Below are 15,277 nucleotides of genomic sequence, written 5' to 3'. Positions count from 1 at the left end.
TTGCGATTCATAACAATAGCAACATTACAGTTATGAAGTAGCAACGAAAATGATTTTATGGTTGGGTCACAACATGAGGAACTGTATTTAAAGGGCCAGAAGGTTGAGAACCACTGCATTAGGCCTTCTCTGGTATTGGGTTGTCCACCATAATTATACTCCAAAGGTGTATCTTCTACCCTGTATTTTGTGTAGTAAGAGCTGCACAGTGGCCCCTCCCTTACAGAGAGAAGTAAAATTCACATATAAATACAGTCAAAATGGCCAGCAAAGCTTGGAGAGAGAGATGGTGGGGGCAGACCGGAAAGGTGGACAAATCTCTCTCCTTGACCAAACTGAAGTTCTCCGGCTCTCCGTCCCGGCAGGCCTCCGTGTTGGCGCACACACCTCTCCTGTCCGTGACCTCCCAGCCTGGTGTTAGCAGGCATCCTGCCGGTTTAGAGAACCCCCTCCCCAGCCACCTCCCCGGATATCTGTCAGGTCAATCTAGTCTGCCACCTGCAAGAATCCTGTTAAATCGGTTTAGCAAGAATCCCTCAACCCTCTGCCTCCTGCTGGGAAATTCTTACCCCTGACCCCGCACTCTCTTCAGCTGTAACCCCCCAACTTGTCTTTGCTGGATCGCGTTGCATGGATGTCTTACTCCTTTTCGATAGCCTTGACACCTATCTCCATAATCCCAAATGAAGACTTCCTTTCCATTTTAATTGTGCCAGAATCATTTTTTCTCGAGCGCATTCCCAACACCCAAACCCAGAATCTTGTTCTAGAACAAGAAGGGCTTCTGGCTTATCCACGCTTGTTGTATTGTCTACAGAGCTGCCAACAAACAGCTCCTTTGAACATTTTGGGGAGGATCCTTCCAGACACTTCGTCCAGGAGATTCTAGGCTTGGGATTAAACAGGAAGTTCCTTCTCCATGTATATGAACAACTTCTGCACACATGTCTAATAGAATACAGCAGGATCGATCCCAAAGACCGCACACTCACACACACACACACACACACACACACACACACACACACGCACACGCCCCCTGCAGCCTAGCCGGTCTGCTCTGCACAACCCCTTCCCTGAAGCAGAAGAGAGTGCCCGGGTGCAAACCGCTGGTGAGTGCCCCGGAGCACAGGGGCGCGTGCACCGGCTGTTCCTGCCGCCTCCACCGGAGGTCGCGCGCAGCGCACAGGAGGCCGAGTGCAGCGGGGCGCGCGGGCGGGAGGGGCGCGCGGGGCGCCGGAAGCCACGGGAGGAGGGTGGGCGCGGGCGCGTCCCCGGGCGCCCGGCCGCTGACATCAGCGCGCCCCGCCCCCTGCCTCCCAACACCCTCAGCTCGCGCCGGACCCTCCCTCTCCCACCACGTGTCCCCGCGCTCCCTCCCGAGGGGCCGCGCGCTCGGGCCCGGAGAGACGGCCGGGATGGCGCAGTGACAGCCGGGCCCGAGCTCTCGGCGTCCCCTGCGCCCTGGCGGTCGGCCCGGCGGTGAGTGCGCGCGGCGGCGGGGAGCGCGCGGGCGGGGCGGGGGCCGGGGCGGGATCCTCCCGGGCCGGGGGCCGGGGCGCGGGGCGGGGGCCGGGCTGCAGCTGCACCGGTGCCGCCTTTGTTGCGGGCCGGCGGGAGGCGATCGGCGCCGGCGCTCGGCAGGTGCGCGGGGCCGGACCAGGCCGGGCCTCCCGGGGCGCGGAGACGGGAACTGGGACAAGATGGCTGGAGAGACCCGAGCGGCCCCGGCGCAGGCGGCGCCCAGGCCGCGGGCACCCGGCCTCCCACCCCCGACCCGCTGCCCAGGAGCCGGCGGGGAGGCCGCAGCCAAGTTGGGGGCCCCCGCTCCAGGATCTGAAGCCTGTTCCGCGTACCCCAGACCCTTCTCGGCTGCATTCGCCCGTCCTTTAAGGAAATATGGAGGAAGCCGACTTTGAACTCGGGAGCGATGTTTTCCCTGCCACCCGGAAGGCTGCGGCCCCAAGATGCGCCCTAGCTGCCCACCTGGGACTGCCCGCCCTAGAGGGCAGGAGCGCGGCCCTTTGTACCGCCTCCGAGCTCCCCAAGAGGGCACTTGTGCCGGCGACAGCGAGGCAGCTCCGCGGGGCTGGGCCCAGGGCCGGGCCCCAGCAGATTGTGCACCTTGTTCGCTCCCAGCGTCGCCCCTCAGTGTCGCGACTCCAGAGAGCGCTTTCTCAGCCTGCTCTGGGCAGAACCTCCGAATCTGGAAAATCCTGATGGTGGCGATTCTGAGCCAAACAACCTCCTGCTGCCCGACTGGCCCGTAGGAACGACCAGTGGAGCAAGTGTCCTGTCGCTTCAGAACCCCCACTGATAGGAAGCGACACCCCTGGGCTGAGTCCATGTTTGGGTGGCGCCCTGAGCTCTGCCCTTCCCTGCTCTCTTCCCCGAATGGAATGAATGTTTACCCATCAGCGGGCTCTGCCCTTGGGTCCCTACAGAACCCGGCTGGTCTCCTCCACAGAGAGCTTTTTAATTGTTTATTGATGGAGTTTAGAGCGGGGGCGGAAGGGAGAGAGAAAGAGAAACATCGATTTGTTGTTCCACTTACTTACACATTCATTGGTTGATTCTTGTATGTGTCCTGACCTGGGATTGAACCTGCAACCTTGGCGAATGGGAAGGTGCTCTAACCAACTGAGCTCCCCAGCCAGGGCCCACCGAGCTCTTTAAAGGTTTGAAGGCAGCCACCTATGCGCTCTGCTTGCAGCCCCTCCTTCCAGCCTCCTGCTGCCCCCCTTCCTCCCCAGGCCAGCAGAGCTTGGGGCTAAGAGGTTGTGTAGGCGGAGCTGCCCCCCCACTCCACCCCCCATTCAGGCCATGGAGAGTTCACACGGGCCTGGTTTTCTGAACGAGTCTTACTTGCAGACATGGAGCCCACAGCCATCCCTCTGAATCTGAGCCTGAAAGTGGAGGAAAGCGAAGAACAGATTCAGAGCCCGGAACTGGAGGATGGCTCCACCGACTTGCAGAAGGTCCGCATCTGCTCCGAGGGCGCGTGGGTAAGTCAGGGTCGGGGGCCACACGGCTTGTGGAAGCCTCCTCCTGGAGCGGACAGAGGGAGGAAAAACAGCCCAACCCAGCCCAGGTGTTCGCATTCCCAAGAAAACAGTGCCCCGGCTTTAAAAGGTGCGGTGGAAACGGAGCTGGTTACCTGAGCAGGCCCTTCTGTCCAGGAGGCCAAGGCCCAGGCTTTCCGCACCCCTGGGTCCCCGCACCCTGCTCAGTGCCAGCACGTTGTGGACACCCTGTTTGCTGACCTGTGTTACAGGAACGAATGCTCTGACAGTCGTTACCATGGAAGGAAGGGTCACCCCGGGCTACTGAGAAAGGGGTCACAGGGTCATAGTAGTGGACACAACCTGGCTCCCACCAAATACAGTAAAGAGGAGTGGGGGTTACAGCGTGGAGGGTCCGTGGAAGAAAAGCATTTAGGACCAGGACTTCTAGCTGAAGGCAGGTCAGGGTGATCGGATATCAGAGTGTGGGGGTTTTTCTAAACTGAGTTGGGCAGGCTGGGGCAGGAGGGGACCTCACAGGGAAGGAGAGAGGTGGTGTCCCCTGCGGCTGGTTGAAGGGAACCACTTTCAGCGAGACTTGGGGTCACGGAGCTGACGGGCAAACTGCACCCCCAGCTGGCCTGGATGCAGGGACCGGGGCTCGGCAGCTGGGGATGGGGTGCATATCCAAACAGAACAGTGGAGAGAACTTGGTAAACTTGCAAACATGTCAGTGTAAGAAGAGGAGTTATATTAGGAACAATTATTCACAGGACTCACTCGCCTTCCTGGCAGTTGCGTGTGGATGGTCAACATTTTAAATGAGCAGCAAGCTGACATTCCTGTTCTCTGCTTCGTTTGCCTTGCGGTCAACAGTGTCAACATCATCACCTCCTTTGTTTCCAGTGAGACCTGTAGTCAGAGACTCACGGTGCTGCCCGTCACCCGGCGCCCCGCCCACCTGAGGGAACGGGGGTGCAGGGAGGTTGTCCTTTGCCCCAGGGATACACATGGACACGGATTGTTCTTAAAGCGCCTCCTGAGCTAGACCCTTACACGTGATGCATTTTGCGTGTCTCAGCTATACGAAGCAAAGAGACAGCGTGCCGCCAGGCTCTGGTCTGGCTGTGGAGGCTGCGGTGCCCCTGTCTCTTCTGGTTCTCTGCCCACCTGTTCTCCGCCCAGCCTGATCCTGCAGCTGAGACCAGGCGCAAGGCCTCCAGGCCGTGGGAGCCCTGGGCTTTGAGGCTAAATGAGCCCACCCGCATGGGGGCGGGGAGGGCCTGGGAGACAGGTGCAGTGGAAGTGGGTGTCTGAGTGTCGGACAGAGAGACATGTCCAAGGTGAAGGCCACGCTCCCCTGGGAAAGGAGGACGTCAGTCGGGAGCACATGGTGCTGGAGCTATTGACACAGGCCTCCAGGCTCACGGAGTCGCTGGTCTCGCAGGCAGACAAGGAAGCAAACGACAGTACAGCATTCGGGGTGCAGCAGTGGAGGTCAGTCCTGGGGGCCTCACACTCAGGCTGGACAACTTAAGAGGCGTCCTGCAGAAGGCAGCCTGGGCCCGGGCTTGCTCAGTGGGCTCCCCTCCTGGGGAATTTGGCTAAATCTGGAGACATCTTTGGGCATCGTGACTCGGGGAGGGGGTGTGAGGTCTTGCTGGCATCTGGGCAGAGGCTGGGACGCTGCTGAACGTCTTCAGGGCACAGCACGGCCCCCATGGAGAATGGTCTGGGCAGCATTGTCGGCCCTGCTGAGGTTGGAAACCCTGCCTGAGGGCATTCAACCCGGGGAGGGAGAGAATCCCTTTCTCACACAGTGTGTGGGGTGATCAGTGGAAACCCTGCAGACAGCACCGTGCTGGATGCTGGAATAACGCTCCGTGGGAGAACCGGGTGGAAATGCAGCGTCGAGGAGAGAAAAGGAGACGGACTCTGAACCCGGCCTTCGTCACCAGTGGATCCCTCCAAGGGGAGCAAGGGGCTCATGTTTCTGGTGCGGAGGCCGGATCAGAAGCTGGGGCAGGAGAGCTGTGGGCAGAGCTGAAGCAGGTCCCGGAGCCAGAACCGAGCGCGCGTAGGGATGAGGAGTGAGAAGTGGGCCAGGCCCGGGCCAGGAGGGCTGGTGTGATGGCGGAGTTGGAGCCCTCTCCTTGGTGGCGCTGGGGGACAGGGCTTGAAGCATCTTTCCTGGGGAAGCCGGAGGCCCCTTCAGCCACTGGGCGAGGCCTGAGCGTGGAGAAAGCAGAGGCTTTGGGTCAGACTTCCCTCCGTGACGCTGGGCGTGTTACTTAACAGCCCTGTTCCTCCCCCGCGAAAGCAGGATGCTGACCCCCATATCTGTGTGTCATGTGAGGGATTCAGTGAGATAATGTACAAAAGCAGGACTGCCCTCTGCTCCGAGATCCCCGCCGCCTTCCCTGGGGCCGGTGGTGTGTGTGGGCGCAGCAGGCACCGACCCTGGAGATAAGCCCCGGGAGGACAGCCTGTGGGGCAGCAGGGAGGGTCTGAGTGGAGGGAGGAGGGCAGGGCTGAGCACCCCTCCCTGGAGACCAGGAGGGGCACCCGGTGACCTCGGGCTGCCGACCCCTGAGTCTTGCTCGGAGCCCTGTTTGCTTCTGTAGTGCTGGGCCAGAGAGAAGGGCTCTGTGGAGGAGGGAGGTGCCCGCCAGGGCCTGGTGCAGCCCTGCCCGGTGCCCCGGGGCGGCTGTGAGGGACATCTGAGCCTCGGGCTGTGCCTCTGCAGCATAATGTGGGCTCGGACATAAAAACCAAGAGATGAGCCCGCGCCAGCCCCCAGCTGCCCCCTCCCAGCTCAGGCGCCGGATGTTTGCACGGGGCCCAGGGCGCGCGGCCTTCTACGAATCGATTGCGCCTGGGAGGTGACAGGACAGGCAGCCCTGCATCCGTTTATCAGCAAAGGGAAGGGACTACAAATAGGGATGGCCAGGACCTGGCATTTCCTCGGGGACAGGCACAGAGCCTGGTGGGAAGCTGGGAAGTGGGAGGTGAGAGGAGGGTGGGCAGCTGGCACCAGCGCTGGGGCCTCCTGGTTTTCACATGTGGGGTTTGATCCACTCACTCCGAAGCCTAGGTCCGGTTTTGTGTCAGGTAAAATCATTTGCAACTATTCCAAGTGGAGCAAGAGAAGGGAAATCTGGAGAATATTTGCTTAAACCTTTTATTCAAAAAGATGTTTAAGTGATCAGGGGAACAAAGCGGGAGGCGCCAGGCTCTGCCCTCCGAGGGCTTGTGTTCTAGTGGGAGAAGCAGGCGCGGGAGCCAGGGGCACAGTGTGATCAGTGCCACTGCGGAGTGGGGCCCAGGGCAGGGCAGGGCAGGGACGTGGAGGTGGGCACCCAGCCAGGTCCCGGGAACGGGATGTCTAAGCTGAATCCTGGATGCAGGGTGGGTATTGGCCAGGCCAGGAATGGGGGACCTTGGAGGCCGAGGGAGAACCCTGTGTGGGGGGCTGGCAGGGCGGAGATGAGTTGCTGGGGGACAGCTGAACACGGAGGCAGGGGAGGGGGAGGCCTGGGCACCGAGGGGCCACTCAGCTGGAGCCTGGAAGTCAGACTGCTCGGTCCCGGTTACTGGCCGTGTGGCTTTGGACAGAAACAAGTCCTCTCTGAGCCCGCTTCCTCCTTGCTTATTTGCAGTGGTGATGGGTGTGTGTGTGTGTGTGTGTGTGTGTGTGTGTGTGTGTGTGTGAAGGGGGGCTGGGCGGTGAGTGAGTTCCAGGCTTTCCCTGGGAGCGCTCCCTGCATGTCTCGAACGTGTTCCAGCTTTGGGAACAGCTTTGAAAGCAGTAGTCAGGGTAGCCAGCCTGAAGGAGGCGGTCCAGTGATCCTTACCACTGAATGTGGTGACCTGGGGGTAGGGTTCTGAGGGACGGAAAGAAAGGCGGGGTAAAAATGAAAGCAAATGGCTGAAGAAGCGAGCGGGTGGGTGTGGGCGGCTTGGCCGCCTTAGCTGCCCGGTGCCCCCTCCCGGCAGGCAGGGGATGTCAGGGGGCAGCCCTCGTCCTTAGGGCTCTGAGCGGGGTCCCGTTTGCCCTGGTGTCTCATTACCACCCAGGCTGTCATTAGCCCTCTCTCCTGCCCGTGCGCCTGGGAAAGGCCGCCCTTCTGTCACTGGCTGCTTTGGGTTCAGAGTCCAGCACTAGGGCCAGTGGGAAATGGAGACCAGTGTCCGGAAACCACTGAGGTCCAGACAGCAGTGATCCATCAAACTCACCCAGACCAGCCCCCGCTGAGGGTCTGTGACCAAGGGGAGGGGGTGCGGGCGGGGCGGGGCGATGCCCTCAGGGTGTCCCTGGCGTGCAGAGGGTCTCCCACGGGGGTTGGGGACTGGGGGCTTCTCCGGGAGGTCTGTTCTCCTTGTCTGCCAGCCGACGGGATGGTAACCACTGCGGGTGTGGGCACCTGTGCTCGGGCGCTTTTGCCTCTAGCGGCCTGTGTGCGGGCAGACAGATGGTTTCCTGGGGAGGCCCCTCCTGGAGGATGGCCTGGGAGTCACCTGTGTGCCTGCTAGCCGCTGAGAGGCCTGCTCTGCCCCAGGTGCCGGCCCTGTTTGATGAGGTGGCCATCTACTTTTCCGACGAGGAGTGGGAAGTTCTGACGGAGTCCCAGAAGGCCCTGTACCGGGAGGTCATGAGGATGAACTACGAGACGGTGCTGTCGCTGGGTAACAAACATCGTGTGTCCCTTTGCCTCCCCAAGCTCTGAGCCCAGAGAGCGTTTCCATGTCTCCTGGGTAGTGGGATCAGCACCCTCTCTCCGAACTTAGCCTGTCCCCTCAACACCTGTGCCTTTAATTTCCCGTGTTCGACTCAGGCAGGGATATAAATATTGTGTCATTCTACCCAGTAACTTGCGCTGGTCTCAGAACCTCATGCAATCCAGATGTTCGTATCAGAAAAGCAGAACCTCAGAGGTGTTGCAGGGTCCAGGCCTGAGCACCGCCTGCTCCTCGGCTCACTGTCACTCCTGCAGCCTCAGAAGCTGGGGACATGCCCAAAGCATCCTGGCTGCCTGCCAGCGCTGATAGTCAGGGAACCAGGCTGCAGCCGCTGGAGGGACGCTGGGCTTGCTGGGCCAGGCCTCGTAGCAGAGACGCAGGAATTCCCTTGGACAGGCCCATTCCCATCCCCTTTCTCTCCCCGTGTCCCGAGCCCCTTTCCCTGTTTTTCATAAACCTCCATAGTGAGGAGGGGGCGGGGTGAGTGTGATGAAGGACTGATGTGGACGGTGCTCCGAGCCTCGGTTACTTCCTCTGGACAGAGTTCCCGTTCCCGAAGCCAGACATGATCTCCCGGCTGGATGGGGAGGAGGAGCCTCAGAATGCGGACCGATGGCCGCTCCCAGGAGGAAGCGTCGCAGGTACCGCGATCCAGCCGACCCGCACCCATCCCGCGGGAGCATGGGAAGCGGGGTCTTCAGTTTCCGTGTTTGTTCTATGGCAGCGGTTCTCAACCTGTGGGTCGCGACCCCTTTGGGGGTCGAACAACCCTTTCACAGGGGTCGCCTAAATACATCCTGCCTATCAGATATTTACATTCCGATTCATAACAGTAGCAACATTACAGTTATGAAGTAGCAACGAAAATAATTTTATGGTTGGGGGTCCCCACAACATGAGGAACTGTATTAAAGGGCCGTGGCATTAGGAAGGTTGAGAACCACTGTTCGAAGGGGTGCTTGAGAGTGAGGCAGGGGTGCAAGGCAGAGAGATGATGGGCTTTGGAGTTTGAAAACCTCCCTTCCAGTGCTGTGTTGGCCTTAGGCAACTTCATTGCGCTCTCTGAGCCTCCATGCTCCTCTGCCTGCTGTGGTGAGAGTCTCAGTGTGCCACCGTGTGGGCAGATGAAGCAAACTGAAGTTTGAGTGGCATTGAGACCAGTGCACATTCGGGGCCTGCAGCCACCTCAGGGTGCCCTGTACCCCTCTGGCGATGGGGGAAGACATGTGCCAGGCACGCGCCCAGAGTTACTCGCCCTGGCTCCTTGTCCACTCCACCCTGATGGACAAGCCGCCCCGGGCACAGCACACGCGTGAGCAAACAGGTCTAAGAAGCACAGTCTCATCAAGAAACATGGCAGCAGGGTAGCGCTGGCTGAATTCGGCTCCCAGCAGCCAGGTGGTTTCACTTGCCTTCTCTCCGTAAGTCGGAGTTCAAAGGCCATATTGCATTGATTCTAAGACATCTTCCCCCCCGCACTTGAACGTCTCTGAAATTGAGAGTGCCTCTTAAAGTGATGATGCCTCTTGCAACTGATGACATCTCAGTTTGGGTGAGATATGGCAGTTTCCCCGGATTGTATTCAGTTTTCTGAGGCCCTCCACATATAAACACACAGGGAACCGGTTCCAGCTGGTGTGCGAGAACCACTCGCTGCCCGAGGAGCCCAGCCCTGCTGAGTGTGGCTCCTGCCGCAGAGCCTCTTGGATTGAGGTGTGGCTCAGCCATGGAAGGCCACACCCTTCGGTGGTCTGGCAGTGCCGGCTATATTTGACTTCACACCCAAATGGGAGTCATTTTGACCTAAACGTGGCCTCAGATTACGACTCAGGCTCAGTACCTGTGCTCAGCTCAGCCCTGCCCCTCTAGCTCAACTCCCTTGACACACTTGACTTCCACTCTTGGCATTTCCACCAACAAAATAGGAACCGGGTGGACGTCATTGTGCTCACTGCTCTTACCTTCGCCCCTTCTTGTTTATCTCCAGAACATGAAGAGGCTGATGTCAAGCACCCAGACTGGGCCAGCCCGATGCACACGGTGTCCCCATTCCCACCGCCACAGCCCCTGGACGGCTTTGGCCTCCGCCTGCCTCGGGACTTCCCCGAGCTGCCCGAGTGGAGCGAGGGGTACCCCTTCTACATGGCCATGGGCTTCCCGGGGTACGACCTCTCGGCTGACGACCTGGCCGCCAAGTTCCAGTTCAGCCGGGGCATGCGCCGCAGTTACGACGCGGGGTTCAAGTTGATGGTGGTGGAGTTCGCCGAGAGCACCAACAACTGCCAGGCGGCCAAGCAGTTTGGCGTGCTGGAAAAGAACGTGCGAGACTGGCGCAAGGTCAAGCCGCAGCTGCAGAACGCCCATGCCATGCGGCGGGCGTTCCGAGGCCCCAAGAACGGGCGCTTTGCCCTGGTGGACCAGCGCGTGGCCGAGTATGTCCGGTACATGCAGGCCAAAGGGGACCCGATCACCCGGGAGGCCATGCAGCTGAAAGCCCTCGAGATCGCCCAGGAGATGAACATTCCAGAGAAAGGGTTCAAGGCCAGCTTGGGCTGGTGTCGCCGGATGATGCGCAGGTACGACCTGTCCCTGAGGCACAAGGTGCCCGTGCCCCAGCAGCTGCCCGAAGACCTGACGGAGAAGCTCGTCACCTACCAGCGCAGTGTCCTGGCGCTGCGCCGGGCGCACGACTACCAGGTGGCTCAGATGGGAAATGCAGACGAGACGCCCATCTGTCTGGAGGTGCCCTCCAGGGTGACCGTGGACAACCAGGGCGAAAAGCCCGTCTTGGTGAAGACGCCAGGCAGGGAGAAGCTGAAGATCACGGCGATGCTGGGGGTCCTGGCCGACGGCAGGAAGCTGCCCCCCTACATCATCCTGCGGGGCACGTACATCCCCCCCGGGAAGTTCCCCAGTGGGATGGAGATCCGCTGCCACCGCTACGGCTGGATGACGGAGGACCTGATGCAGGACTGGCTGGAGGTGGTGTGGCGGCGGCGGACGGGCGCCGTGCCCAAGCAGCGAGGGATGCTGATCCTGAACGGCTTCCGGGGCCACGCCACCGACTCGGTGAAGAGCTGCATGGAGCGCATGAACACCGACATGGTCATCATCCCGGGCGGCCTGACCTCGCAGCTGCAGGTGCTGGACGTGGTGGTCTACAAGCCGCTCAACGACAGCGTGCGGGCCCAGTACTCCAACTGGCTTCTGGCGGGGAACCTGGCGCTGAGCCCCACCGGGAACGCCAAGAAGCCGCCCCTCGGCCTCTTCCTGGAGTGGGTCATGGTCGCGTGGAACAGCATCTCCAGCGAAGCCATCGTGCAAGGGTTCCGCAAGTGCCACATCTCCAGCAGCCTGGAGGACGAAGACGACGTCCTGTGGGAGATCGAGGGCGAGCTGCCCGGCGGAGGGGAGCTGCCCGCCGAGAGCAGGACAGAGAGCAACTGACCGCACGGCTCAGGTAACCCAGTGACCTGTCTGTGTCCACAGGTAGCCTGTCTCACCGCGCTTTCCCCTTTGCAAGACCCCTAGAGCCCACGTGCAGTGCTGGGGTGCAGGCCACCTGCCCTTGCATGTAATCATGTACCGAGGGCTGGTCAGCTGCGGACAGCACCTCAGCTCTGACGCTGGCTGTGGGGCTGAGCAGCATGGTCTGACCGCCGGGTTAAGGAAGTTTTGTCTGAAAAGCCCACTTCTTGTTGCCTTGCTGGCCAGGAGGTCTGGGACGTGAGACACACCGAGTTGCCTTCAGCCCCGTCCTCGGCCTCGGGTCTGTCCCGGGGCGTCTGTGGGGCCCCTGGGAGGTGGGAGTAGCCCCTGTGCTTGCTTCTCACAAGTTTGCCAACATCTTCCTCTTCATAACGACTTTCACGGGGGGGGGGGGGGGGGGGGGCAGTTAATTTCTCGTAGTTCTCAGCTGTCTGAAGGAAGATACTTTTAAATGGAATCTTTACATCAGGAAATGGTAATAATAAGCAGGTGCATATCTGGGACGACGGGCGGAAGGTGGGGAACAGGCCTGCGGCTCAGGCGAGTCTAGGAGAAAGGGCTCAGATGGAAGGGGGTCTGGCAGAGCACCAGCCCCCACCTGGAGAGAAGCGCGGACAGGGGGGGACACAGAAGAACAAGGGTTCGCTTTACCCTCTCGTTCTTGTTTCTCTGTCAGTTACTCGTCCCTCCAAACACAGTGCGTATTGAACATGAAGCGGCCTTTACTGGACGGGGGACCTGGAACGGTCCTGACTAAGCTTCCTTTTAAAGTGTGACGAGGTGTTTCCGTGCTGTCTGCTTCCTCCTCCACGTGAAATGCTAACAGAAGGCTCTGTGCCCTGCGAGCTGCCAGGAGACCCGTCCCCTCCCTCCCCTACATCCAGTGGCGCTCTGTTGCGGGGCGCGCTGCCAGCGTGGGCTCCCTAGAACTCCAGGGCACCACGACATTCAAAATCGCCAAAGCTGCCTTTTTCTCATGTCCCCCTCCCACCCCTGGCTCAGCCTCCCTTCCCGCTAACCATTCACTGCCATTGCATATCGCACTGACTTACAGCGAGTGTTTATCCCTTTCTCACTTTACCTTGTTTCCTCTCCTTGTTAGGTAACATTTTTGTGCGTTTTTTTATGTTCTAAGCTCATTGCCACCCAAAGGACTGGGTCCGAGTTGCCAGAAGAGGGGAGGGAACAGAGCGATGCTTGTGCCCGAGGACCGTGGGTGCTGACGCGTCGCCCACCGGCCCGCTCACCTGGATGCGCGCGCTCCATGCAGCGGCTCTTTTCGGAGTCGCCGCAGCAGTGGACGGGGACCCGGGAGACGTGTGGGCATTCCACGGCCCCTCCTCATCTATCAGCAATCTGACTAATGGAATAATTACGCTTGTTGAAAGTTACGCGCTATCCAAAGTCCCCGGTTAATTCACACTTAGGTCCTCTCTTTTCCAGCAAATGGGACTGCCTGAAGCGGCCGGGGAGAAACCCAGGAGGAGAGCTGGAGTGTGGACACAGGGACCGCGCACCAGGCCGCGGGGCTGGGAAGGCCGGTCTGGACAGCGCCCGGGCATCCCACCCGGACACAGCCCGCACCCGCGGGGTCACAGAAGTCTGGGACCCTTCGTTTCCTCAGAGACGTGATTAGGAAAGAAACTGCTTCTCCTGTTTCTTGTAGAGGTGACGCCAGTGTCCACCAGAAGGAACCCGTGGGAAATGAAAAGGCATCGCCTGGAGGAGACCGTTGTGCAGTGCCCAGGGGGCTCGCCGTCGGCCACTCCACCACGTCCTTTCTGGGGAGAGAAACCTCAAGTCATTGTTTCTTCTGCCTTTAAAAATGCTTCCCGTGGAGCCTGCCGCCAGCAGGTCAGGACTGCGGAGAAGGCTGAGTAGAAACATGTCGTTTTTGTACTTAACACATTTCCTCTTTTAGGAAAAGGAGATACTAATGACAACATTCAGACACACTGGCCTGGTGCCAGCCGGTGGCTTTTCTATAGACAAACTCGGTTAGTGGGGAAGGTCCAGGTTAAAGCAAACGATGCTGTTTTATTAATCTTCCCAGCCAGGTGGGCAGCTAGCTTGGGGGTTCATTATGGTTCTATTTAACACAGGGCAGCGTTCAGGCCACAGGTCCCTTTCTCAGGCCGCCTGCACAAGTCAGCAGAAGTTGCCTGCTGTGCTCATGGTACAAAGCTCATGGACTCCTGGCGTTTGATTTGTTCATTTTAATATTTTTATCACGAGGGTGGTGAGAGGGTGCGGGCCTTCAGCCACAGCTGTTTGAGACGAACCCTTCCCCCTGCAGGAGGTGGGAGGTCTCCGAGTCTTTACACTATAGTAGTTTGCATTCCCACCTCAGTTGAGTGTTACGGAAACATTCCTTCAACGCTATCTGCGCTACAGGAAACAGGCCAGCACCTCGCAGACAAAGCCCCTGCTAGAAATGTCATTCCACGTCAGGCCTGCGACAGGCCTCCACGTCTCCCTCCTGCACACCCTCTCATTCCCACTCGACACTGTTCTTGGCATCTTGAGCCACCTACTTCTACTCAGGTACTCATCTTCCTGTTGATGAAACACCTTTTCCCCTTTTTTTAAAACCAGTGTTCCTCCCAAAGGGGAAATCTCACCTAATTTCTGGTATCAGAATAACTTTCAATATTTGAATTGCCCCATTGGCAAACTGTGCCGAATTCTTCGTCATCTCAAATGGCGTCTACACCCAGCTACTTTGCATTCCAGAACTTTCCATCCCCTCCAATTCCACTTAATTTATCCTCCACCTCCCTGGTTCCCGGCACCTCCCTCGCTGCCGTTTCACTTGCGTGGGGCATGCTTATAAGACCTGATTTTGGGATCCGGCATCGGGGCCACAGTTCTCTGGCCAAGATGCGTGGAGAATGCGTTCAACTCCTGATTCATTCCGCCAATACCGCCGTCTCCACCCCATGGGCGGTGCCTTTCGGCTGCTGCTCTGGGATCCTCCCGGAGTGACGGCTCTGCTTCCACTGACAGCCTCTGCCTAACGGAGCCCAGGACAGCTGCGCTGCAGGGTGGCCGTGACCCTGAGGGACGACAGCACATGTTGAGACATAGATGTACTTACTCCTCAGTAGGTAGAAAATGGCCCACAATAAACTTTGATAGTAAAGACCGTAGGCTGTGGTGGTGTCTTTATTCCTCACCTGCTAGTATTGTGAAAAGCCACACTGCAAACAATGACTCGTCCTCCCTCACCCCTTGTCACACCCTTGGATCGAAAGGGTCTGTTCGTGGGATGGCAGTCAGGGACGGTGTCTACAGAGGGAAGCAAATGTGTGGTTTTAGACTGGGGCAGGGGGCTGGCATAAACAGCTTCCCCTCAAGCAGTCCTGGCTTGGGCGCTGTGAGGGATGGTACGTTACCAGAATCAGTAAGGCAGTCATTAGGGGTGTGGGTTTTAATGAGTGAAAACGTGCCAACACGCTGACCCATAGAAACTGCCTTCTAGAAAGGAAAGCATGGCGAACCCTCCGTGTGCCCTTTCACGGTGCGTGATCACTCCTGACTATCTACCCTGCCTGTGGATTCAATGAGTAAGTAGTTGTCTCCTTTCCAAGAATAACCTAGACCACGTTTCCCTTTAAGCCATCAGTCAAATTCTGAACCAATCTGTTGGCCACAGCAGGCAGGACCCCTAAAACCAAGCGTCCCTGCCCTGATTTTATCTCCTGGAGGCACATAACATGGGGAACAGGCCTTCACTGTAGTCGGGAGCGACCACTCAGTAACTGAAGCCCATCGTGGTCGCCAAGGGGATGGGCGCCGTGAGGAGAGCTGTGCTTGGCCGGTCACAGCGGTGGGTGCTCAGGGTGATGGGCGCCGTGAGGAGAGCTGTGCTTGGCCGGTCACAGTGGTGGGTGCTCAGGGTGATGAGCGTCGTGAGGAGAGCTGTGCTTGGCCGGTCACAGCCATGGGTGCTCAGGGTGATAGCCATGTGCTGAGCACTTCGGGCCAGGACACAGTAGGGTGGCCCGAGTGACCCTGCAGCTAACATGATTGTGGGGTTCCTGCAG

The 15,277-nt window shown here is 59.1% G+C and overlaps 1 protein-coding gene across 1 annotated transcript; it reads left to right on the top strand.

The window, feature by feature from the left end:
- Nucleotides 1-1,221: 1,221 nt before the first annotated feature.
- POGK (pogo transposable element derived with KRAB domain) lies at nucleotides 1,222-14,376 on the top strand. The gene is made up of 6 exons (XM_081112848.1): nucleotides 1,222-1,482; nucleotides 2,872-3,005; nucleotides 7,562-7,688; nucleotides 8,285-8,383; nucleotides 9,730-11,202; nucleotides 12,675-14,376. The coding sequence occupies exons 2-5, from the start codon at nucleotides 2,874-2,876 to the stop codon at nucleotides 11,187-11,189; spliced, it is 1,818 nt and encodes a 605-aa protein (XP_080968974.1). The 5' UTR covers nucleotides 1,222-1,482; nucleotides 2,872-2,873; the 3' UTR covers nucleotides 11,190-11,202; nucleotides 12,675-14,376.
- Nucleotides 14,377-15,277: the final 901 nt, after the last annotated feature.

The sequence above is a fragment of the Myotis nattereri genome, assembly GCF_964212035.1.
Source record: "Myotis nattereri genome assembly, chromosome: 18".
Taxonomy (NCBI): Eukaryota; Metazoa; Chordata; class Mammalia; order Chiroptera; family Vespertilionidae; genus Myotis; species Myotis nattereri.
The sequence above is the reverse complement of the archived record's forward strand: the minus strand, read 5'-3'. Positions and strand labels throughout refer to the sequence as shown.

What these genes read in the sequence shown, in the direction of transcription:
- POGK (XM_081112848.1), top strand. Translation starts at nt 2,874, where the DNA reads ATGGAGCCCACAGCCATCCCTCTGAATCTGAGCCTGAAAGTGGAGGAA. An exon ending in TCTGCTCCGAGGGCGCGTGG is followed by an intron (nt 3,006 to 7,561) that starts GTAAGTCAGGGT and finishes GCTCTGCCCCAG; the next exon opens with GTGCCGGCCCTGTTTGATGA. An exon ending in CCCAGGAGGAAGCGTCGCAG is followed by an intron (nt 8,384 to 9,729) that starts GTACCGCGATCC and finishes GTTTATCTCCAG; the next exon opens with AACATGAAGAGGCTGATGTC.